Source organism: Panthera uncia (assembly GCF_023721935.1).
Source record: "Panthera uncia isolate 11264 chromosome A3 unlocalized genomic scaffold, Puncia_PCG_1.0 HiC_scaffold_11, whole genome shotgun sequence".
Taxonomy (NCBI): domain Eukaryota; kingdom Metazoa; phylum Chordata; class Mammalia; order Carnivora; family Felidae; genus Panthera; species Panthera uncia.
In genome coordinates this window covers 51170459-51195891 of record NW_026057578.1, presented here as the reverse complement: position 1 = coordinate 51195891, position 25433 = coordinate 51170459, and the positions used below count along the sequence as shown (strand labels likewise).

Genomic DNA, 25433 nt, shown 5'->3' with positions numbered 1-25433 from the left:
AATTTTTGCATTTCTTAATCCTCTTTATTGCTGTAATGTTACTCTTTAATGAGAATTATTAAAAATTACTTGTTTTGTGAAAAAGTACTTGTTTAAGTAAGTTGACTCTCACACATACTCTAAATGAATCATTGTTCAGTTCTGGAATAGTCAATTGCCTATTGGGTCTGGGCTAATTTTCCCCAAAAGTCCCCTATTGTTCAACTCAGGAGATAACTCATTAAAACTTTGTGACTCAATATAACTTCCGTAATTTATCCCTTTTTAAAAGGAAATTAAATCCAGAGATTTCTTAGATTTTAGTTATTACCCTGAATAACACATTTAGTACTGCAACGTGCAGTATGATACTTAAGGTAGTTGCAGCCTGAGCAGAATTCTTGGGGAGTCTCAGTGTCATATTGCTCTATGTACATTTTTGCTCACTTCCTTTTCTCTCCAGTTAGCCTGTGGCTAATATTTTTCCTGAAGGCAGGCATTTCTTTTGTCTTAATTAGGTATTTTTGTGTGCTGATTTTTATAATAGGATTCTATTACTAAGATGGAAGATGTGCACAAGGAGTTTGAACAATCACAAGGAAACTATGTGAAAGAAATTGAAAATCTGAAAAATGAATTAATGGCAGTACATTCCAAACACAGTGAAGATAAAGCTAGCTTGCAAAAGGAACTGGAAGAAGCAACAAAAAAACAATTAGAACTTTCCGAACAACTTAAATTTCAGGGTAACTGTGAAGATAATGTTAAAAAATTACAAGAGGAGATTCAGAACATCAAGCCAGTCTTTGAGGAACAAATTTTATATCTGCAAAAACAATTAAGCACTGCCACAAATGAAAAGGAGCAAGAAATTACGCATCTCCAAGAAGTCATTGAGGCTAATTCCCAGCGTTACCAAAAAGATATTAATAGTTTGCAAGAAGAGCTTTTGCAGTTGAAAGTTGCACACCAAGAAGAGGTGAAAGATTTGATGTGCCAAATAGAAGCATCTGCAAAAGAACGGGAAGCAGAAATGAGTAATTTAAACCAGCTAAAGGAGAATTTAGTCAGACAATGTGAAGCAAGTGTGAAGAACATTCAGGAGAAATATGAATGTGAATTAGAAAACTTAGAGAATGCGCCAGATGCAAACCACGAAAATCAGATGTGTCCTATGCTCTTACAAGAAGAAGCTTTTGTAGAACAAGTAGTAAACGAAAAAATCAAACACTTAGAAAACACCTTAAAAGAATTGGAGTCTCAACATAGTATCTTAAAAGATGAGGTAACTTACATGAATAATCTTAAATTAAAACTTGAACTTGATGCACAACATATAAAGGATGAGTTTTTTCATGAACGGGAAGACTTAGAGTTTAAAATTAATGAATTATTGCTAGCTAAAGAAGAACAGAGCTGTGTAATTGAAAAATTAAAATCTGAACTAGAAGATTCAAACAAACAATTTTGCTGTATTGTAGAACAACATAACAAAGAAGTACAGAGTCTTAAGGAACAGCATCAAAAAGAAATATCAGAACTAACTGAGACATTTTTGTCAGGTTCAGAAAAAGAAAAATTAACACTAATGTTTGAAATACAAGGTCTAAAGGAGCAGTGTGAAAACCTACAGCAAGAAAAGCAAGAAGCAATTTTAAATTATGAGAGTCTGAGGGAGATTATGGAGATCTTACAAACAGAACTGGGGGAATCCGCTGGGAAAATAAGTCAAGAGTTTGAATCAATGAAGCAACAGCAAGCATCTGATGTTAACGAACTTCAGCAGAAACTCAGAACTGCCTTTAATGAAAAAGATGCTCTTCTTGAAACTGTGAATCGTCTCCAGAGAGAAAATGAAAAGTTGTCCCAACAAGAATTAGTGTCAGAACTTGAAAATACCATAAAAAGTCTTCAAGAAAAGAATGAAGTGTGTTTAGTTAGTCTCAGTCAGAGAGATACCATGTTACAAGAACTTGAAGCAAAGATAAGTTCCCTCACTGAGGAAAAAAATGATTTCATAAGTAAAATAAAAACTTCTCATGAAGAGATGGATAATCTCCATAAAAAATGTGAAAGGGAAGAAAGATTGATTGTAGAACTTAGGGGAAAAGTAGAGCAAACTAGCCACTGCAACAGTGAACTGGAACAAAAGGTAAATGAATTAAGAGGAGAACTAGAAGAAACTTTAAAAGAAAAGGATCAAAATAACCAAAAATTAGAAAAACTTATGGTTCAATTAAAAACTGTCTCTGAGGACCAGGAAGCACTATCATCTGAAGTTAAGTCTCTTTATGAGGAAAATAATAGATTAAGCTCAGAAAAGAACCAGTTGAATAGGGATTTGGAAGTTCTCCTGTCCCAAAAAGAAGATGTTATGCTTAAGGAACACATTTCTGAATTAGAAAAGAAACTTCAGGTAACAATTACAGAACGAGATAATTTAAGTACACTGTTTGAAAATGAGCAGGTTCAGAAGTTATTTGTCAAAACTCAGTTATATGGTTTCCTGAAGCAGATGGAGTCAAAAGTTTCAGAAGAAGATGAAGAGCAAGATGTTGTAAATATCCTACAAGCTGTAGGTGAATCCTTAGCTAAAATCAATGAGGAAAAACACAACTTGATATTTCAGTATGATGAAAGGGTAGCAGAGTTAGAAAAAAAGATTAAGTGCCTTCCAGAAGAGAATGCAGTTCAGCATGAAGAGCTTCAGTCTCTACTAAGAGACCATGAACAAGAGAAAGTTCTCTTAAGGAAAGAATTAGAAGAAACCCTGTCGCATAAAGAGGCCTTGCAGTCTGATCTTCTAGAAATGAAGAATGCTAATGAAAAAACAAGGCTTGAAAATCAGAATCTTTTAAGTCAAGTTGAAGAAGCCTCTCAAAACTTACATAGCAAAAATAAAACCCAAAATGAAAAAGAACAGTCTTTTCTAAGGGAGCTTGAAAACCTGAGGCTATCGCAGGAACAAAAAGAAGCTGAATTGCAGGACATGAGAGCAGAGTTGTTGTTATTAAAGGTACTATTATTTCAATTTTATTAATTTAAATTCTTAGTTCTAGTACTAGACTAGAACATACATACATTAAATTTTTACACTTTTAAGTCAGAAGTAAATTGTTTTCTGAAAAGTACATTAAACATTTTCATGTTACATATTCTGTATCCATATTGGTCACTTTTTGGTTTTAGATCATTTTAGAATCTTGATCTGGCATAAGATTAAATGATTAAGGGGTTAAATGTCTTGGTCAAAATTGCATAACTAGTCAACACCAAAACTACAACATGAAAAAACTAGAATTTCATTCTGGTGTGATATACATTTTACCTTTCTTAAAGAGCACTATTGAGCAGAAAAGTGGGCTATTGTGGTATTTAACTTTAGCCAAAATTTTAGATTTTTGTCCAAAATTTGTGAAAGTATGATAAACTATAATCATTTAATCTTTATTGCATTATGTGTTTGGTATGTGTCAGGTTGTTCATCTTGGCCTTGGATACTACTGTTTTTTTACAGTAAATTCTATATGCATAAGGTCAGTATTGGTCTATCAAGGTAAGAAAAAGACTGTTCATCAAATTGCTTTTTGTGTGAATTTTCTTTAATGAGGATTTTCTCATGCTTGATATGATGGCCAATTAGTTCATCATGGGAAATGAAGTGATTTTCTTTTTGTTTTTCCTACAAAATCTAGGATTCCTTAGAGAAATCACCTGTAGAAAATGATCAACCTTCTTTAGTAAAAGAGTTGGAAGAAAAAATAGGTAAGTATGGTTTTGTATATGTTGTCACAATGAATTACACAGATTCTTCTAGAGTTGGAATACATTGAGAAATGTAGCTGATTAATGAGTTGTTAAATCATAATAACTAGCTGTCTCTAATGCCCCCATTTTTGCTTCTCTGCCATCTGTTTGCCTTCCTTTCCAAAATTACCACTCTCTTGTTTAATTGTTTAATCTAAAGGACTGATGTGATTCCATTTATAAATGGTTCCATGATGGTTTGGGGATTTTTCATTTATTTAGCAAAGTTTATTTGAATGCCTAGCTAGATAGGCACTAGTAATAGCAAGTGATTAAAATACAGACCATGTCTTCAAAGAGCCAAGTACCAGAGGGGCTGTTCTTGTAGTAGTTTGAAGTGTCGACAAGGTGTAATGCTGGAAGTACAGGAAGGCATGATCGGCTGTCTGCCTTCAGGTAGGAAAAACATCACAGAATAGGCTATACTTTTGTGTTGAAGAATGAGAAATTTGACATGAGAAGAAAGGTATTCTGGCAGGAGAGAACGGCAGGTGTGTGAATATCAACATACATAACATCAAGGAGCATACCAAGAAGTTCCTAGAGAGGCAGGAGTATGACCACAAAAGCACTAGAATGTGTGCAAAGAAGTTGAGACTTTGTCCTATACACATCTTTGTCATAGTAACATTATGGAGTAGCTATTTTATTCCCATTTAAAAATAAGAGACAAATACTTACAAGTGTTAAGTAATGTGCCCATAAATCTTCAGTTTAGTGTCTAGTTAGTCTAGTGAGGGAGAGGTAGCAGGGGAAGCTGGAAGATTTTTAAATGAATGCTAGTTTTCTTATAGTGGATGACTGGGACAAGTGGGGTTAAAAATGAGATTAGGAACTCGGTTTGAGACAAATTTAACACCTCAGATGGTGATGTCAGGTAGACTACTAAATATGCAAATCTGGAGTTATGGGGAGGGAGCTAGATCCGAGGTAAAAAGTTGTAGTTAACAGAACAGTTAAAAGCCATGAGATGGAGATCACCAAGGAAGTGAATGTAGAAAAAATATGAAGACCAGAGACCATTCTCTGTCATTTAAAAGTCTGAAAGATGGGAATAGCACAGGAGATTGGGAAGGAGCAGCCAGTGAGTTGGGAAAACCCAGAACATAAAATGTGTTGGAAATTAAGATCGATGAAGTGCAAGTAACAGAAGTGTTTAAAGAGGGAAAAAATATTTAACCATGGCAAATGCTAGAATAGGTAAAGTAACATCAGTGCAAAGAACTAACCATTGGATTAAGCAAACTAGAGGGCATTGGTAACTTGATAACCTTTTCTGTGATATGCTAAAGCCAGAGCCTGAATGAAATATGTTCAAAAAAAAAAAAAAAAGAGAGAGAAATTTGAGAGCATGTGTACACATGCTTACAAAGGGCTTTGCTTATAAAAGAGATGAGACAGTATCCAGAGGGGAAGTGTGGTGGTTTGCGTTTTTTTGTTTGTGTGCGGTTTCAGCAATCCTTTCATGACCTTTCCCATCCTCTTTGGTGCTTCCACTGGGGCACCTGGGTGGCTCGAGTCAGTTGAGTGGCCAACTCTTGATTTCAGCTCAGGTCATGATCTCACGTGTTCATGAGTTCGAGCCCTGCATCGGGCTCCATGCTGACAGTACAGAGCCTGCTTAGGATTCTCTTTCTCTCCCTCTCTCTCTGCCCCTCCCCACTCTCTCTCTCTCTCTTTCAGAATAAATAAGTAAACTTTAAAAAAAAAAAGGAAAGAAAGAAAAAAAGAAAACTCCATTAGAGAGGGGGATTTGCTGCACAAGAAAGAGGGAGCTTTCCTGCACTGATTCTTGAGTGCATGAGAGGTGTAGGATGAAATGCAAAAGTGGAACAATTGGCCAGTGCTGCACAAACACACAGACAAAATAATCACCTGTAGCAGCAGAGAAAGGCAGAGTCTGTGAGCACAGGTGCATCTGGATTAATGAGCGAGGACAGAAATTCAGATAACTTAAGCAGAGATATCAAGAAATAAAATCTGGAACACAGGAGCTGAAATAGAGGAAATGGCTAAAGATGTTAAGGAAGAGATCAGGATTGGAGTGTGTCTACAGAGCAAAAGTATTTAACTGTATCTGATATTTCCCCATATGATCCTGATTTGCAAATTGCCGCCTAAAATCCTACCATAGTTGAGTTTCTAGGAAATCTTCTAACATTAAAGGAGCACTAATAGCCTCTCCAATTCCTAGACACTTATGAAATGAGTAGGCTATTTTGACAGTTGGAAGGAAATGGACATTTTTACCATTGTTTCCCTTGCTTAGGTAATGACTAAACTTTCACTTAAACAAATAGATACTAATATTTTTGCTACTTATTACTTTTAATTACAGATTACAGATTTTGTGTTCCAGATTAAAGGTCAATTTCCAAGGCTAAAACAAGTAAATAATTTGGATTTTTTCCTTTTGAGTTCATATATATAATCCTTTCATTTTGTGTTTTTAGGATATCTGGAAAAAGAATCCAAAGAGAAAGAGGAAAAAATAAATAAGATAAAACTAGTTGCTGTGAAGGCAAAAAAAGAACTAGATTCTAGCAAAAGAGAGGTAAGGTGACTTAAAAATACAAGATTCAATAATCTTACATATTAGAAAATCTAGTTTTTCTGTCCATAAAAAACTTTTTAGGGGCGCCTGGCTGGCTCAGTCGGTAGAGCACATGACTCTTGATCTCAGCATTGTGAGTTCAAGCCCCACATTGGGTGTAGAGATTACTTAAAAATAAAATCTTTAAAAAACAAAACAAAACTTTTTATCATATATTTAAAATAGGCCCAGACTCTACGGGAAGAGCTTGAATCTGTTCGATCAGAAAAGGATCAGTTGTCTACTTCCATGAGAGATCTCATTCAAGGAGCAGAAAGCTATAAGGTAAAAATAGTTATTTTAATAGCAAGTTATATTTGTAACTTCTAAGTTAAGGAATGTACTAGAAATGTAAAACTTGTCCATAAGACAGTCACCTTGTATTTTTTAGTAAATTTGTTTCTATTTTTTTGTGTAATGTCATAGCATCCTAGTATCAAGATTTTAAGTGTCTGAGATTTAAAGTACCTTCAAGCTATTGTTTTTTAAAACCAAAATTCTGTCTTGGGATTTCCTAATAAAATCAGTAACAAAAAAGATGACTATTATTACTGTTATTATTTTATATTCTGGCCAAGTGAATAAACTTGAAACTCAAACAACAGGTTTAAAAGGAAAGTAAAAGCATTATTTGGAGGTAATATGCTTATCAACCTAACATGAGAATATTATAAAAAAATTTAAAATCAAAATAAGAGAGTGCAACAAAATCCCTGAATGTAAGATAAATACCATTACATTCTTGTATGTATTAATTCAGCAAATATTTATACAGTCAGAGTGAGTACTGAGTACTAGGGAGATGTAGTCCACCAAATAGGCTAAATTCCTGCCCTCTAAGGACTTAAATTCTAATGGCAATAACAGAGAAGTAGACAAAAAAAATTTAAGAAACTTACAGTGTATAACAATAAAAGAGGATGGTATCAACAAGAGAGTGAGCCAAGTGGGATTGATTGAAAGAAGAAAATTCCATAGAAGCCAAAAAATAAAATTTCAGGAAGAACTTTAATGAGAAAATTCGGCACTTCATGAAGAAAACTGCAAAACATATATATAGCAACTATTATTATTTGATATACTTGTTTTCAGGTTGGTTTACATGTTCTGAAACAATTTCACTAAAAATTTATCTATTTTGGTTAGGCAATCTTGACAATTATTTTAAGTTTCAAATGGGAAATAAGCTCACAAGAATAGTTAATACTTTTTAAAGTGAAAAAAGAAAAGCATCTTGCTCTAGCAGGTGTGAAATTTATTACAAAACCATAATAATGTGATACAGTTCTGATATAAAAATAAGACATTAATTTAATAGAAGACAGAGACCTCTGCATAACAACAAACACTTCTAGGCCAGCCTCTTTTCTAAGCACTTTACATATCTTATCACACTTAATTCTAAAAAAAAAAATTTTTTTAGTAAAAAAAAAACAAAAAAACAAGAAACATATAATTAACATTGCTGCTATCACAGAGCAAGTAACAGAATAAAGCCCAAGCTTGGATTCAGGAAGTCTGGTTCCAGATCTGTTCTATTACCAACTAAGCTAGATTGTATACTAGCCCAGTAAGATTTGAAAACATTGAAACCAACAAAGAAGGAATTAGGTAACTACTTCAGAATAATTTAGTTAGATTTTTACTTTACTCCCACACACCAAAATAAATTCTAGGTGGATTTAAAGAGTTTTGTCAAAAGTGAAAAGGATTTTTTAAAACCTGTTATAAAACAATCATTTTACTGCTGGATATGAGATATGTTTCTAAACTTAAAAGCAATTGAATTTACAAAGGAAAAGATAGACTGAACTATATAAAATAAAAAATTAACATGAAAATATGACAAGGGATTAATATCCTTAATATATAAAGGTATTTGACACATCCATTTTTTTAAAACACTTATTTGAAATTTAAATATAGGCTCATTTGTCTTTTATGAGCCATTAGCAGCTTGCTTCTTTACATTTTAATCTAATTTATTAATTTTTATCAATGGGTAGACCAGGTATGCCAATTTCTTTGTTTAAACTATAGAGATGCCTGGGTGGTTTAGTCGGTGAAGCATCCAACTTTGTTTCAGGTCATGATCTCACGGTTCATGAGTTCGAGCCCTGCATTGGGCTCTGTGCTGACAGTTCAGAGCCTGGAGCCTGCTTTGGATTCTGTGTCTCCCTTTCTCTCTGCCCCTCCCCTACTCACACTCTGTTGCTCTCTCTCAAAAAATAAGCAAACATTAAAAAAATTTTTTTAATGTAGATTTCAGGGGCATTTGGGTGTCTCAGTCGGTTGAGTGTCCAACTTTCGATTTCAGCTCAGGTCATGATCCCAGTGTTGTGGGATCCCCCGTGTAAGGTTCCATGCTGAGCGTGGGGCCTTATTAAGATTCTTTCTTCCTCTGCCCCTCTCTCCTTACACATGTCCACTGTCTCTCTCAAAAAACAATAAAAAATTAAATATATATATATAGATTTCAAAAGACAAAAAAAAGAATATCAGAGAATGGTGAGCCAAGTACAAAAGGTACAACTGCATAATGAGAATGCTCATAGGAAAAGAAAGACATGCCTTTCAAGAAATGTTAAAAATTTAGGGCGCCTGGATGGCTTAGTCAGTTAAGCATCTGACTCTGGATTTCAGCTCGGATCATGATGTTACAGTTTGTGGGTTCAAGCCCTACATCAGGCTCTTTGCTTAGAGCACAGAGCCTGCTTAGGATTCTCTCTCCCCCTTGTCTGCCCCTCCTCCAGTCTCACACATGTTCTCTCTCTCTCTCTCTAGATAAACTCTTTTAAAAAATTTTAAAAGTTCCTTAGAGAAGGAAAATGATGTAGGTCAGACTCCGAAAACAATACTGAAGAAGAACAAAATGGGAGGATTAACCTGACTTCAAGACTTACTATAAAACTACAGCAATCAAGACAATGTGATATTGGTAGAAGAATAGAGAAATAGATCAGTAGGAGAGAATAGAGAGCCCAGAAATAGACCCATATAAATATAGTCAGCTGATCTTTGACAGTGGAGGAAAAGATAATCTTTTAAACAAATGGTACTAAAACAATTAGACATCTACCTGTAAAGAAAAAAAAAAAAATTTTGAATCTAGATACAGACCTCATACCCTTCACAAAAATTATCTCAAAAGTGGATCATAAGCCTACATGTAAAACAAAAAACTGTGAAACTCCTAGAAAATAACTGGAGAAAACCTAGGTGAATTTGAGTGTAACAATGACTTTTTAGAACACCAAAGGTATGATCCATGAAAGAATTGATAAGCTATATGTATACACACACACACACATACATACACAGACACACACACACACACACACATATATGTTTAAATTATAAGTATTCTGCGAAAGATAATGTCAAGAGAATGAGAAGGCATAGACTGGGAGAAAATATTTGCAAAGGACGTATATCTGATAAAGGACTGTTATCCTAAAATATGCAAAGAACTACTAAACCTCAACAGTAAGAACAAAAAACCTGATTTAAAACTTGGCCAAAAAACTTACACCAAAGAAGATAAACAGATGGCAAATAAGCATATGAAAAGATATTCCACACCATATGTCATCAGGGAAGTGCAAATTAAAACCACTGCATGCCTATTAGAATGGCCAAAATCTGAAACACCAACACCAACAAATGCTGACAAAGACATGGAGCAATAGGAACTCTCATTCAGAAAATCTGGTAGGGGGTACAAAATAGTACAGCCATTTTAACAGATGTTTGGCAATTTCTTACAAAACTAAACCTACTCTTACGTATGATCTAGTAACTGCTGGTGTTTACGCAACGGAGTTGAAAACATATCCACGCAAAAACCTGCATGTAGGTGTTACAAACAGCTTTGTTTATAATTGCCAAAATTTGGGAACAACCAAGGTGGCCTTCAGTAGGTAAATGGATAGATAAACTGGTACATCCAGGCAATGGAATGTCATTCAGCACTGAAAAGGAATGAGCTATGAAGCCATGAAAAGGCATGAAGGAAACTTAAATGCATGCTACTACCAAGCAAAAGAAGCCAATCTGAAAAGTCTACATAATGTATGATTCCGACTACATGACATGTTGGAAAAGGGAAAAGACAGTTAAAAACAAAAAAATCAGTGGTTGGGGAGGAAGGGATGAATAGATGGAACAGAGGATTTTTAGGTTGTGAAACTACTCTGTATGATACTGATTAATGGTGGATGTATGTCATTATAAATTTGTCCAAAGCTAGAGAATGTACAACACCAGAAGTGAACCCTAATGTAAACTATGGACTTTGGATGGTGATGTGTCAGTGTAAGGTCATCAATTGTAACAAATGTGCCATGTATTATTGATAATATAGAAGGCTCTGCATTTGGGGGTAGAGGAGTAATGGGAAATCTGTACCTTCCTCTCTGTTTTGGTGTGAACCTAAAACTGCTCTTAAAAAAATGAAGTCTATTAAAACATTTTCAAAAATACATTTTAGGGGCACCTGGGTGGCTCAGTTGATTATTCAAGCCCCACATCAGGCTCTGTGCTGGCAGTGTGGAGGCTGCTTGGGATTCCCTCTCTGTCCCTCTCTCCGCCCCTCCCCAGCTTGCTCTCTCTCTCCCTGTCTCTCTCTCAAAGTAAATAAATAAACTTAAAAATACATTTTATAGTTGTAGAATTTTCTCAGTCTTTGAATAAGCTAGGGATTCCATTTGTGAGGAAACAACAGGATGTACGATTAAATCGGTCCTGCTGATATGTTTAAGAATCATGATCATTTTTTATAAAAATAGACATAACTGAGCTCCATTAGGTTCCTCAGGGAACATCAATATTAGGATGCTGAGGAATTTTGTAGACTTGTGAACCTGGCCAGTTTCTTTTTTCAGTGTTCATATCACTTATAATAATCATTTTTATCAGTTTTTTAATGTTTATGTTAAGAGAAAGAGAGCGGGTGCACGCACACATGAACAGGAGGAGGAGAGAGAGCGAGAGAGAGAGAATCCCAGGCCAGCTCCATGCTCAGTGTGGAGCCTGATGCAGAGCTTGATCGTGACCTGAGCCAAAATAAAGAGTTGGATGCTTAACCAAGTTCCCCAGATGCCTCTCAGTTGTTGTTGTTGTTGTTGTTGTTGTTGTTGTTGTTTTAAAGATCTGAACAGGGGCACCTGGGTGGCTCAGTCAGTTGGACGCCTGACTTCAGCTCAGGTCATGATCTCACAGCTCATGAATTCAAGCCCCGCGTTGGGCTCTGTGCTGACAGCTCAGAGCCTGGAGCCTGCTTCAGATTCTGTGTGTGTCTCTCTCTCGCCTTCAAAAGTAAACATACATTAAAAATATTTAAAAAAAAAAAAAAAGATCTAAACGTGCAACAATTCTGAAGCGGTGATAATTTGTAATTATTCGTTTGCTTGGAATCAATATAGGCATATGCATCGAGGAAATTAGACCATTGCACGCATGGCATTCGTTTTTTGTTCCAGTGCTCCCCTTAGGAATAATATGTGATTATAGTCAGAATTTCCTGTGGCAAGCCATTATTTATTTAAGTCAGCTTTGTTATAGGAATCCCATTTTTGCAGCTCTTGACAACTATTAGAACCATAGCAAGTAAAAACGAAGACGAGATAGAGTTTAAGAAGATAAAGATCTCTGATCTATAGACTTAGAGGAATTTGCACGAAATACAAAAACAGCATGGAATCTTCTCTCTGTGGAAGATAAATGATTTCTCAACCCCATATTCATTTAAGCCAGGAAATAGCAGAACCCTCAGACAAATAAACATGGACAAACATATATATATAAGCCAGATTTTTGGTTCCCACATCCTGTTTTTTGCCGATCATTAGATGGGTAGACCATAAAATTGAAACTCAGATCCCAACATTCAGCTACTAGTGTGGATAATAGTTGATTATGTATAAATCAGAATTAGAAACAAAATTACAGTTAGCCAAGAATCGGATTTGGCAAGCAAGAGCCAGAAAGAGCCTATAATTGTCACACATGAAACCCCAGAGGAGCCTGGGAAGGACTCAAGAAGTCCTGGGCTGGATGAAGGTCACTTTTTAGGCTTTCCAAAGTAAACTTTCAAAGAAAACTCAGATTTTGTTAGTTATTCTGTACACAAATTCATTTATGTGAAGAACAGTCGGTAGTTTTCCAAGAACCAAGGCAAAAGCAGGATTTATTAGAGGAGAGGAAAAAAAAAAAAAAAAACAGTACACACAGTCTCAAAACAGTGAATCTCATTTACATACTTTGGAGGATAACCTAATTTGCCAGTATGTTGCAAAAAGGTCAGCCTGGGCATTTTGTTCTTGAGTAGGGACCAACCAAAAATATCAAAATTCCATTGGTTTTAGAGTCCAAAAAATGGCAAACATCTTGCCACAGAGAGTGAGACACTGATTGTATGAAATATCTTCCTATGTCCTTCCATTAGCACTTATACCTTATATTAGGCCAGGCCTGAAACATTTCCCTCATCACAATTCTTTAGGTGGAGTTAATAGGCCACCAGGTTAAGCTTTTTCTCCTCCCTCTTTAAATTTTGTTTATGTTACAGGAGTTTATTTTTATTGGTGACTAGAATATATTTAACTTGCTGGTACTGTATAAATGTAAAATCCTTTTGCCCTTTAATAGTTCCATCCCATACTAAAGTCCTCTGAACTATGTTAATTTTATTATACAGTGCCAATTAGATGTTCGGTCAAATGTTGAACTTAGCTAAGTGTTTTAAACTTCCAGAATGGACTCAAATGTTATATCAAGATGGTTTGGTAATATAGTCTGATTGGTCAAATGTATAATCGTCTCAAGTTAAATCCTTTTGTTTTTTATTGAAGAATCTTTTATTAGAATATGATAAGCAGTCAGAACAGTTGGATGTGGAAAAAGAGCGTGCTAATAATTTTGAACATCACATAGAAGAACTTACAAGACAATTAAGGAATTCAACTTTTCAGGTAAAAAAATTTTGTGGAGGTATAATTGACATACAACATTATATTAGTTTAGTTTCAGGTGTACATCATGATTTGCATATATTTTGAAGTCTGGTTAACACCTATCCATACGTAGTTACAGAATTTTTTTTCCTTGCAATTAGAACTTTTAAGATTTACTCTCTTAACAACTTTCAAATATTCAATACAATGTTATTAACTATAGCACCATGCTGTACATTTCATGACTTATTTATTTTATAACTGGAAGTTTATAACCTTTGACTGCCTACACTTATTTCACCCACCTCCACCCTGTGCCTCTGGCAACCACGTATTCTATGAGCTTAGTTGTTTCGTTTTTTTTTTTTTTTAATTGCACATATATGAGAGATCATATGGTATTTATCTTTCTCTGATTTATTTCACTTAGCATGATGCCCTCAAGGTCCATCCATGTTGCCACAGATGGCAAGATTTCATACTTCTGTATGGCTGTATGGCCAAATAATATTCCATTTTATATATACACACACATACACATACATACATACATACATATACCACATGTTTTTTATCCATTCATCCATCAGTGAACACTTAGGTTGTTTCCTTATCCTGGCCATTGTAAGTCATGCTGCAGTAAACGTGGTTGTGCATATACCTTTTTGAGTTAGTGTTTCTATTTTCTTCGAATAAATACCCAGAAGTGTATTTACTGGATCATGTGGTAGTTCTGTTTTTAATTTTTTGAGAACTTCCATAAGGTTTTCCACAGTGGCTGCACCAATTTACATTCCCACCCCTTTTCTCCACATCCTTGCCAACAACTTGCTGTTTCTGTTTTTTTGATGATAGCCATTCTAACAGATATAAGATGATATTTCATTGTGGTTTTGATTTGCATTTCTTTGATAATCAGTGATGTTGAACATCTTTTCATGTACCTGTTGGCCATCTGTATGTCTTTGGGAAAATGCCTGTATGGATATTCTGCCCATTTTTAAATTGAATTGTTTGGTTTTTTGCTTTTGAATTGTACAAGTTCTTTATTTAGGCTGTTAACCCATTATCAGATATAAGATTTGCAAATACTTTCTCCCATTCAATAGGTAGCCTTTTCATTCTGTTGATGGTTTCCTTTGCTATAAAGAAGGTTTTGAATTTGATGCAGTCCCATTTGTTAATTTTTATTTTTGTTGCCTTTGCTTTTGGTATCAGGTTCAAAATATCATTGACAAGACCAGTGTCAAGGAGCTTACTGCCATTGTCTAGGAGTCTTATGGTTTCAGGTCTTACATTCAAATCTTTAAACCATTTTAAGTTAATTTTTGTGTAAGATGAAGGTAGTGGTCCAGTTTCATTCATTTGCATGTGGACATCCAACTTGTCCAACACCATTTATTGGAAGAGACTGTACATTTCTTATTGTATATTCCTGGCTCCTTTGTCATAAGTGAATTGACCATATTATCATAGGTTTATCTCTGGGCTCTTTGTTTCATTGATCTGCATGTCTGCTGTTATGCCAGTACCATACTGTTTTAAGTACTATAGTTTTATAATATAGTATGAAATTGGGGAGCATGATAGCTCCAGTTTCATTCTTCTTTTTCAAGATTGCTTTGGCTATTTGGGCTTTCTTAGGTTCTGTACAAATTTTGGGATTGTTCTAGTTCCCTGAAAAATGCCATTGAATTTTTCATAGGGATTGCATTGAATCTGTAGATTGCTTTGGTCAGGATAACAGTATTTGGACTTTTGAAAAATATTAATTCTTGTAATCTATGAGCATAGAATATCTTCCCATTTATTTCTGTCATTTTCAATTTCTTCCATCGGTGTCTTAAAGTTTTAAGTCTTTCACCTCTTTGAATTTATTACTAGGTACTTTTTTTCTTTTTGATGCAGTTTTAAGTGGGATTGTTTATTCTTAATTCTTCTTTCTGATAGTTTGTCATTAGTGTATAGAAAACACAACAGATTTCTGTATATTGATCTTGTATTCTGCAGTCTACTGAATTCGTTTATTCTAACAGTTTTTTGGTGGAGTCTTTAGGGTTTTCTATACATAGTATCCTGTCATCTGCAAATAGTGACAATTTTACTTCTTCTTTTGTAATTCGGATGCCTTTTCTTTTTCTTGCTTATTGTTGTGGCTAGCACTTCTAATACTATGTTAAATAAAAATGTCACAAGTAGGAATCTTGTCTTGTTCCTGATCTTAGAGGAAAAACTTTTCACTATTGAGTATGATGTAGTTGTGGGCTTGTCATATACGGCCTTTATTATGTTGGGGTACATTCCTTACACACCCACTTGGTTGAAAGGACTTTTCAGGTAATTTTAAATTGAGTAAAAGCAAACATGAAAATTGTAATAAATCTGTTTAAATTTCAGTATTTTTGCATAAAAACTTTTAATTAAAATTAATATAAACTTAATTTCATTTTTTTTTTCCCCCTGTTGGGGGAAGACTATGACAAAACAGCTGGCAACTCTCCTGTCTTATCTACTACTCTAATCTCAGCTCCCTGGGGTATTTTTGGTTTTGTTTCTTTTTTGCTTTTCCTCTGCCAGTGCTTGTGGTCTCTTGTAATGTTTGCCAAATTTATTTTAACAATAGTGTTTTAAACTTCTTCTCGATTTTATATTATGTGGAATTGGTTTTGAAATCTTCAGTTTTCAAATTGTGCCATAATCTCATAATGTATTATTTTATTCTTCCTGTCTTGTACATTTTTTCTGCATGTTTACAGTAGTGAACATTTGTCATTCTAGTGTGAAAAATTAAATTCTGATAATGAAGATCTCCTGGCTCGTATTGAGACACTACAGTCTAATGCAAAGTTATTAGAAGTACAGATATTAGAAGTCCAAAAAGCCAAAGCAGTGGCAGAGAAAGAGTTGGAAGCCGAAAAACTTCAGAAAGAACAGAAGATAAAGGTACAAACAGTCCCATGGGATTAATTGGTTATATAGTTATATTTTTATTATATTACTTAAGTGAAGGAAAGACTATGAATACAACAGAGTTCATTAATTCCCTAATGTATGTGAACTATGAATTTGAGAATCCCAAGATATAATTTTGGGGTGCACATTTTTTAAATATTAAAAGGTTTTCAAGCTTTTTTTGTATTTTAGTATGTCAAATTCATTTTATAGACCCTTACAAATACCTTTTTTTAATGCTAGTTGGCTTGGGGGGATGAGGTGGCAATATTTTTATTTTTAATTTCAGGAGCATGCCAGTTCTGTAAATGAACTTGAAGAACTTCAGCTTCAACTTCAGAAGGAAAAGAAACAGCTTCAGAAAACTATGCAAGAATTAGAGCTGGTTAGAAAGGTAAAATAAAATACTAAATTCAAAACTAAGATCAATATTCACAGTGTTAAACTATTCTAATAGTTTAGAAAGGAAATATGTCAAAAATAAGGTTTTTGAGGTACCAAAATAATCATGTGTAAATTGTCAGCCTCAAAAAATTGCAAGTTTAACTTATTTCTCTCAGTCCTGTTTTTTCAGAAGAATCTAGGCTCAAAAATGATTAGATTTTGGTTTGATACTTCATTTTTTGTACAGGATTATTCTATGACACATGAAGATCTAATTAATGTCAAAAATGGAAATTTGTATTATACTTAAAACTTTGGCTAATTTTTCTCTACTTCTTCAAAGATGAGGCCAAAAAGAAAAGTACTGTAAGAGCTGCTTAAAATGTTAATATTTTAGGGGCACGAGTGGCTCAGTTGGTCAAGCGTCTGACTATTGATCGTGATCTCACGATTTAAGAGATCGAGCCGCACTGAGAGCATGGAGCCTGCTTAGGATTCTCTCTCTACCCCTCCCTCTCTGTCCCTCCCTGGCTCTCTCTCTCTCTCAAAATAAATAAATTAATTTTTAAAAATTTTTCAATGTTAATATTTTATAAATAAGAGCTCCATAAGTAGAACTATGAATCGTGGTTAATGAAAATTATGATGAAATTCAGTGAAACTGAGAAAGTTAGATTAAACTATTAGAAAATATTTTATTTTATAAAATTACAAATTAGAAAGTACCAATTTCTAGTTTGTTCATATGTGTAAACTTTCCATATTACAGAAAAGCATAATAGAATATGTTTATTCCTGTGGCATAATTTATAATTATGCAATTAACAGTTTTACAAATCAACTGATCTATTATGTGGATCTTTTATTTCTGATATGTGCAGGATGCCCAGCAAACCACATTGATGAATATGGAAATAGCTGATTATGAACGTTTGATGAAAGAACTAAATCAAAAGTTAGCTAATAAAAACAGCAAGATAGAAGATTTGGAGCAAGAAATAAAAATTCAGAAGCAGAAACAAGAAACCCTGCAAGAAGAAATGGGTGAGTAAAACAAAATTCACTTTAACTTAACAATAATTTCATCATAACAGAACACAGGGCAGCAACATTAGTTGTTCATTTCACCAGTCTTTGACTGCCAACCAGAGCTTTCACACAATACTTATTATTCTTAAGGACGAGGAGGGTTGTAAAACCATGTTTTGTTTGAATGTGTACAGTCCGCGTTGGTGAATAATGCATTCACTTACTTAAACATTTCTTAAGTACCTGCTATGTGAGTGATACAAAGATAAGAAATGGTCTTATCCACGATTTGCTGGTTGTCAGCAGAGTAGGAACATTAAATAGCAATTAAACCTTCTTTTTAAGGTGATTACATTCCATTCTTTCTATAAAATGATTTCTCATGTATGCACCTAAAGCTCTAAATATCCCCAGGCACTCCTTCAGCCACATCTCATAAGTTGGTATGTTATACTTTTTATTCCACTCAAGATTTTTTAAATTTCCTTTGGATTTCTTCTTTGACCCATGGGCTATTTACAAGTGTGTTATTTAATTTGTTTGAAGGAATTTCAAATATCTTTCTGTTAATGATTTCTAACTGAATTCTGTTGTAGTTAAAAAACATATTCTGCATGATTTCAGTCCTTTTAAGTTTATTCAGTTTTGTATTAGGGTTCAGAATAAGATTTGTTTTGGTGAATGCTCCTTAGGCACTTGAAAACAATGTGTTCAACTGTATTAGTTGTTGGATAGAGTGTTCTAACTAATGTCAATTAAATCAAGTTAGGTGACTGTTTAAGTTTCCTGTATTTTTAATGATTTTCTGATTACTGCTTTATCAAGTATGGAGAGAGGGATGTTGAATTTCCTGAACATAACTGTGGATTTCTTTCTCTTTTCATTTCTGTTAGTTTTGGCTTCATATATTTAGAAACTCTGGAATTAGCTACATTTACATTTAGAATCATTACTTGTTCTTGGTAATTTAATTCCTCTATTATTATGAAATGTGTCTTATTATTAGTAATATTTATTTTTCTAAAGTCCACTTTGATATTAATGTAACCACTCCAGCTTTCTTTTGTTTATTGTTTACATAGCATGTCTTTTCCTATCCTTTGGCTTGCGACCTAAGTCTATAAAATACTCCTTTTAGATAGCATATAGTTGAGTCTTCCTTTTCTCTCCAAGCTGACAGTCTCTGCTATTTAATTGGAATATATAAGTCATTTATTTTTAACATAAATATTTATGTGATTAGATTTAAATCTATCTTGCTGATTATTTTCTATTGTTCTTGTGATTCATGTCCTTTCTCCTATCTGCCTTCTTTTGAATTGATTAATTTATATGATGCTATTTTATCTCTTTTATTAAGAGATACCTATTAAGAGATAACTATACCATTGTTAGTGTTTAGTGGTGGGCTTAGGGTTTATAATATATCATAAATTTATTACAGATTACATTTAAGTAAATTATACCACTTCATATATAGTATAAGAATCTTACAGTACTGTTTGTTTCCCCATTGTTGGTCTTTGCTTTATTTTTATCACACATTTTGCTTCACGTGTTTTTCACATGTGTTAGGAATGTAATAACTGTGTTGTTTTTCTTTAAAAATATTTCTTTATTAAAGAGAGATATGCAAACCATGGCCCACAGTTATTCATATATATATATGTAGGTTTTTATATTTATATATTTATATATATATATATATATATATATATATATATATATATATAAAGGTTTTATTGAAACATTGCCATGTACATTTGTGTGTATCACCTATGGCTACTTTCATGCTATAACAGCACAGTTGAGTAGTTGTAACAGATACTGTATCACCTGCAACACTATAATATTTATTACCTCACCATGTAAAACATTTTCCAATCCCTGTTTTAAAGAAGTAAAAAACTAGAAAAAATTTTTTTAACTATTTACCCACATATTTACCATCTCTGTTGCTCTTCATTTCATGTATATCCAGATTTCATCAAGTATGACTTTCCTTTTGCCTGAAGGACTTCCTTTAACATATCTTGTACTGTGGGCTGTAGGTATTGAATTCTGTCATGTATTTCATCCCCAAAAAATTGCCTTCATTTTTTTCTTAACTGTAAAATTTTATTCTTTTTTTTTTTTTACATCCAAGTTAGTTACTATATAATACAACAATGATTTCAGGGTAGATTCCATAATGCCTGTTACCCATTTAGCCCATCCCCCCCTCCCTCCCACAACCCCTCAAGTAACCCTCTGTTTGTTCTCCATGTTTAAGAGTCTTATGTTTTTCCCCCTCCCTGTTTTTATATTACTTTTCCTTCCCTTCCCTTGTGTTCATCTGGTATGTGTCTTAAAGTCCTCAGTGTGAAGTCATATGATATTTGTCTTTCTCTGACTAATTTTGCTTAGCATAATACCTTTAGTTCCATCCACATACTTGCAAATGGCAAGATTTCATTCTTTTTGATGGCTGAGTAATACTCCATTGTCTATATATACCACATCTTCTTTATCCATTCATCCATCTGTGGACGTTTGGGCTCCTTCCATACTTTGATTGTTGTTGCTAGTGCTGCTATAAACATTGCGGTGCATGTGTCCCTTCAACAGCACACCTGTATCCCTTGGATAAATACCTAGTAGTGCAATTGCTGGTTCATAGGGTAGTTCTATTTTTACTTTTTTGAGGAAACTCCATACTGTTTCCAGAGTGGCTGCACCAGTTTGCATTCCCACCAGCAGTGCAACAGGGTTCCTCTTTCTCTACATCTTCGCCAACATCTGTTGTTGCCTGAGTTATTAATTGTAGCCATTCTGACTGATGTGAGGTGGTATCTCATTGTGGTTTTGATTTGTATTTCCTGAAGATGAGTGATGTTGAGCATTTTTCATGTTCTGTTGGCCATCTGGATGTCTTCCTTGGATAAGTGTCTATTCATGTCTGTTGCCCTTTTCTTCACTGGATTATTTGTTTTTTGGGTGTTGAGTTTGATAAGTTCTTTACAGATTTTGGATAATAACCCTTTATCTGATATGTCGTTTGCAAATATTTTCTCCCATTCCATCGGTTGCCTTTTAGTTTTACTGATTGTTGATTTCAAGTTTCATAGCATTGTGGTCTGAAATATGCACAGTATGATCTCGATCTTTTTCTACTTGTTGAGGGCTGATTTGTGTCCCAGTATGTGGTCTGTTCTGGAGAACGATCCCTGTGCACTAGAGAAGAATGTATATTCCACTGCTTTAGGATGAAATCTTCTGCATATATGTTAAGTCCATCTGGTCCAGTGTTTCATTCAAAGACATTGTTTCCTTGTTGGTTTTTTGATTAGATGATCTGTCTATTGCTGGAAGTGGGGGTGTTGAAGTCCCCTACTATTATGGTATTATTATCAATGAGTTTTTTATGTTTGTGATTAATTGATTTATATACTTGGGTGTTTCCACAGTTGGCACATAAATGTTCACAATTGTCAGGTCTTCTTGGTGGATAGACCCCTTAATTATGGTAAAATGCCCTTATTCATTTCTTGTTACAGTCTTTATTTTAAAGTCTAGATTGATATAAATATGGCTACTCTGGCTTTCTTTCATTGACCATTAGCATGACAGATGGTTCTCCATCCCCTCACTTTCAATCTGAAGGTGTCTTTAGATTAAAGTGGGTGTCTTGTAAACAGCATATAGATGGATCTTGTTTTCTTGTCCATTCTGTCACCCTATGTCTTTTGATTTGAGCATTTAATACATTGATTTACAGTGAGCACTGAAAGATATGAATTTATTACCATTATGTTACTTGTAGAGTTGGACTTTCTGCTGGTGTTCTTTCGTTCTTTCTAGTCTTTGTTCCTTTTGGTCCTTATTTTATTTATTTATTTATTTATTTACTTATTTATTTAGTCTTTTCTCCCTCAGGGAACCCCCCTTAAAATTTCTTGCAGGACTGGTATAGTGGTCACAAACTCCTTTAATTTTTGTTCGGGAAACTTTTAATTTGTCCTATTTTGAATGACAGCCTTGCTGGATAAAGAGTTCTTGGCTGCATATTTTTTCTGATTCAGCACATTGAATATATCCTGCCACTCCTTTCTGGATTGCCAAGTTTCTGTGGACAGGTCTGCTGCAAATCTGATTTGTCTTCCCTTGTAGGTTAAGGACTTTTTTTCCTTTGCTGCTTTCATGATTCTCTCCTTGCCTGAGTATTTTGTGAATTTGACTATGATAGGCCTTGTTGACAGTCGTTTTTTTTTTTAATCTAATGGGAGTCCTCTGTGCTTCCTGGATTTTGATGTCTGTGTCTTCCCCCAGCTTAGGAAAGTTTTCTGCTATGATTTGCTCCCATAACCCTTCTACCTCTTTTGCTCTCTCTTCATCTTCTGGGACCCCTATGATTCTAACGTTGTTCCTTTTTAATGAGTCACTGATTTCTCTAATTCTTAAATTGTGCTCTTTTTCCTTACTCTCCCTCTTTTTTTCTGCTTCCTATTCTCCATAAGTTTGTCCTCTATATCACTGATTCTCTGCTCTGTCTCATCCATCCTTGATGCCATGGCATGCATTCGAGATTTCAGCTCAGTTACAACATTTTTTATTTCATCCTGACTGGCTTTTACTTCTTTTATCTCTGCAGAAAGGGATTCTAATCTATTTTCGACTCCAGCTACTATTCTTATTTCATGATTCTAATTCTGGTCAGACATCTTGCTTGTATCTGTGTTGGTTAAGCCCCTTCCTGTCATTTCTTCCTCCTCTTTCTTTTGGGATGAATTCCTTCGTTTCATCATTTTCAGGGTAGAATGCCTTCATTTTTGAAAGATAGTTCTGCTGGGTATAGAATTTTATGATGTGCCTTGTTATGTTTTCTTTCCCTGTTTATATCCTGCTTGTGGTTTTTTGCATTTGTTTGCTGTATTTAGATTTTCTAGTTTTCTTCAAGTTGATCATATTTTTAGCCATTGTTTACTTTATTCTTTCTTGTTTAAATCCTCCTTCTTTTTTCACCTGAGACTCCAATTACACACACATTAGACCACTTGATATATCACCATAGATTAGTGATAATTTGTTCATTTTGTCTATTCTTTTTTCACTTTCTGAGCTTCTTTTTGGATACTTTCTAATGTTAAATAGAATATAGTTTCTATTCTAGTTGTTTCTATTAGTAAGTAATTTTTAAATTCTCTCATCTCCAGAGTCTAATATTTTATTACCATCCAGTGATATTTTCTTTTTTTTTTTTTTTTTTATTTTTTAATATATGAAATTTACTGTCAAATTGGTTTCCATACAACACCCAGTGCTCATCCCAAAAGGTGCCCTCCTCAATACCCATCACCCACCCTGCCCTCCCTCCCACCCCCCATCAACCCTCAATTTGTTCTCAGTTTTTAACAGTCTCTTATGCTTTGGCTCTCTCCCACTCTAACCTCTTTTTTTTTTTTTTCCTTCCCCTCCCCCATGGGTTTCTGTTAAGTTTCTCAGGATCCACATAAGAGTGAAACCATATGGTATCTGTCTTTCTCTGTATGGCTTATTTCACTCAGCATCACACTCTCCAGTTCCATCCACGTTGCTACAAAAGGCCATATTTCATTTTTTCTCATTGCCACGTAGTATTCCATTGTGTATATAAACCACAATTTCTTTATCCATTCATCAGTTGATGGACATTTAGGCTCTTTCCATAATTTGGCTATTGTTGAGAGTGCTGCTATAAACATTGGGGTACAGGTGCCCCTATGCATCAGTACTCCTGTATCCCTTGGATAAATTCCTAGCAGTGCTATTGCTGGGTCATAGGGTAGGTCTATTTTTAATTTTCTGAGGAACCTCCACACTGCTTTCCAGAGCGGCTGCACCAATTTGCATTCCCACCAACAGTGCAAGAGGGTTCCTGTTTCTCCACATCCTCTCCAGCATCTATAGTCTCCTGATTTGTTCATTTTGGCCACTCTGACTGGCGTGAGGTGATATCTGAGTGTGGTTTTGATTTGTATTTCCCTGATAAGGAGCGACGTTGAACATCTTTGCATGTGCCTGTTGGCCATCCGGATGTCTTCTTTAGAGAAGTGTCTATTCATGTTTTCTGCCCATTTCTTCACTGGGTTATTTGTTTTTCGGGTGTGGAGTTTGATGAGCTCTTTATAGATTTTGGATACTAGCCCTTTGTCCGATGTGTCATTTGCAAATATCTTTTCCCATTCCGTTGGTTGCCTTTTAGTTTTGTTGGTTGTTTCCTTTGCTGTGCAGAAGCTTTTGATCTTCATAAGGTCCCAGTAATTCACTTTTGCTCTTAATTCCCTTGCCTTTGGGGATGTGCCGAGTAAGAGATTGCTACGGCTGAGGTCAGAGAGGTCTTTTCCTGCTTTCTCCTCTAAGGTTTTGATGGTTTCCTGTCTCACATTCAGGTCCTTTATCCATTTTGAGTTTATTTTTGTGAATGGTGTGAGAAAGTGGTCTAGTTTCAACCTTCTGCATGTTGCTGTCCAGTTCTCCCAGCACCATTTGTTAAAGAGACTGTCTTTTTTCCATTGGATGTTCTTTCCTGCTTTGTCAAAGATGAGTTGGCCATACGTTTGTGGGTCTAGTTCTGGGGTTTCTATTCTATTCCATTGGTCTATGTGTCTGTTTTTATGCCAATACCATGCTGACTTGATGATGACAGCTTTGTAGTAGAGGCTAAAGTCTGGGATTGTGATGCCTCCTGCTTTGGTCTTCTTCTTCAAAATTACTTTGGCTATTTGGGGCCTTTTGTGGTTCCATATGAATTTTAGGATTGCTTGTTCTAGTTTCGAGAAGAATGCTGGTGCAATTTTGATTGCGATTGCATTGAATGTGTAGATAGCTTTGGGTAGTATTGACATTTTGACAATATTTATTCTTCCAATCCATGAGCAGGGAATGTCTTTCCATTTCTTTATATCTTCTTCAATTACCTGCATAAGCTTTCTATAGTTTTCAGCATACAGATCTTTTACATCTTTGGTTAGATTTATTCCTAGGTATTTTATGCTTCTTGTTGCAATTGTGAATGGGATCAGTTTCTTCATTTGTCTTTCTGTTGCTTCATTGTTAGTGTATAAGAATGCAACTGATTTCTGCACATTGATTTTGTATCCTGCAACTTTGCTGAATTCATGTATCAGTTCTAGCAGACTTTTGGTGGAGTCTATTGGATTTTCCATGTATAATATCATGTCATCTGCAAAAAGCGAAAGCTTGACTTCGTCTTTGCCAATTTTGATGCCTTTGATTTCCTTTTGTTGTCTGATTGCTGATGCTAGAACTTCCAGCACTATATTAAACAATAGCGGTGACAGTGGGCATCCCTGTCGTGTTCCTGATCTCAGGGAAAAAGCTCTCAGTTTTTCCCCGTTGAGGATGATGTTAGCTGTGGGCTTTTCATAAATGGCCTTTATGATCTTTAAGTATGTTCCTTCTATCCCGACTTTCTCAAGGGTTTTTATTAAGAAAGGGTGCTGGATTTTGTCAAAGGCCTTTTCTGCATCGATTGACAGGATCATATGGTTCTTCTCTTTTTTTTTGTTAATGTGATGTATCACGTTGATCGATTTGCGAATGTTGAACCAGCCCTGCATCCCAGGAATGAATCCCACTTGATCATGGTGAATAATTCTTTTTATATGCTGTTGAATTCGATTTGCTAGTATCTTATTAAGAATTTTTGCATCCGTATTCATCAGGGATATTGGCCTGTAGTTCTCTTTTTTTACTGG

General features: G+C 34.8%; 1 protein-coding gene across 4 annotated transcripts in view; it reads left to right on the top strand.

Moving 5' to 3' along the window:
- Positions 1-25433, top strand: part of GCC2 (GRIP and coiled-coil domain containing 2) — a 71833-nt gene that overhangs the window by 6078 nt on the left and 40322 nt on the right. For 3 of the 4 annotated variants that reach the window (XM_049650135.1, XM_049650136.1, XM_049650134.1), the window contains exons 6-13: positions 527-2995; positions 3675-3744; positions 6240-6340; positions 6566-6664; positions 13231-13350; positions 16111-16275; positions 16574-16678; positions 17550-17712. In XM_049650135.1, the coding sequence (XP_049506092.1) occupies positions 527-2995; positions 3675-3744; positions 6240-6340; positions 6566-6664; positions 13231-13350; positions 16111-16275; positions 16574-16678; positions 17550-17712 (3292 nt within the window). Of the gene's footprint in view, positions 1-497; positions 2996-3674; positions 3745-6239; positions 6341-6565; positions 6665-13230; positions 13351-16110; positions 16276-16573; positions 16679-17549; positions 17713-25433 lie in introns of all 4 variants that reach the window. The other variant, XM_049650138.1, reaches the window with a different exon arrangement.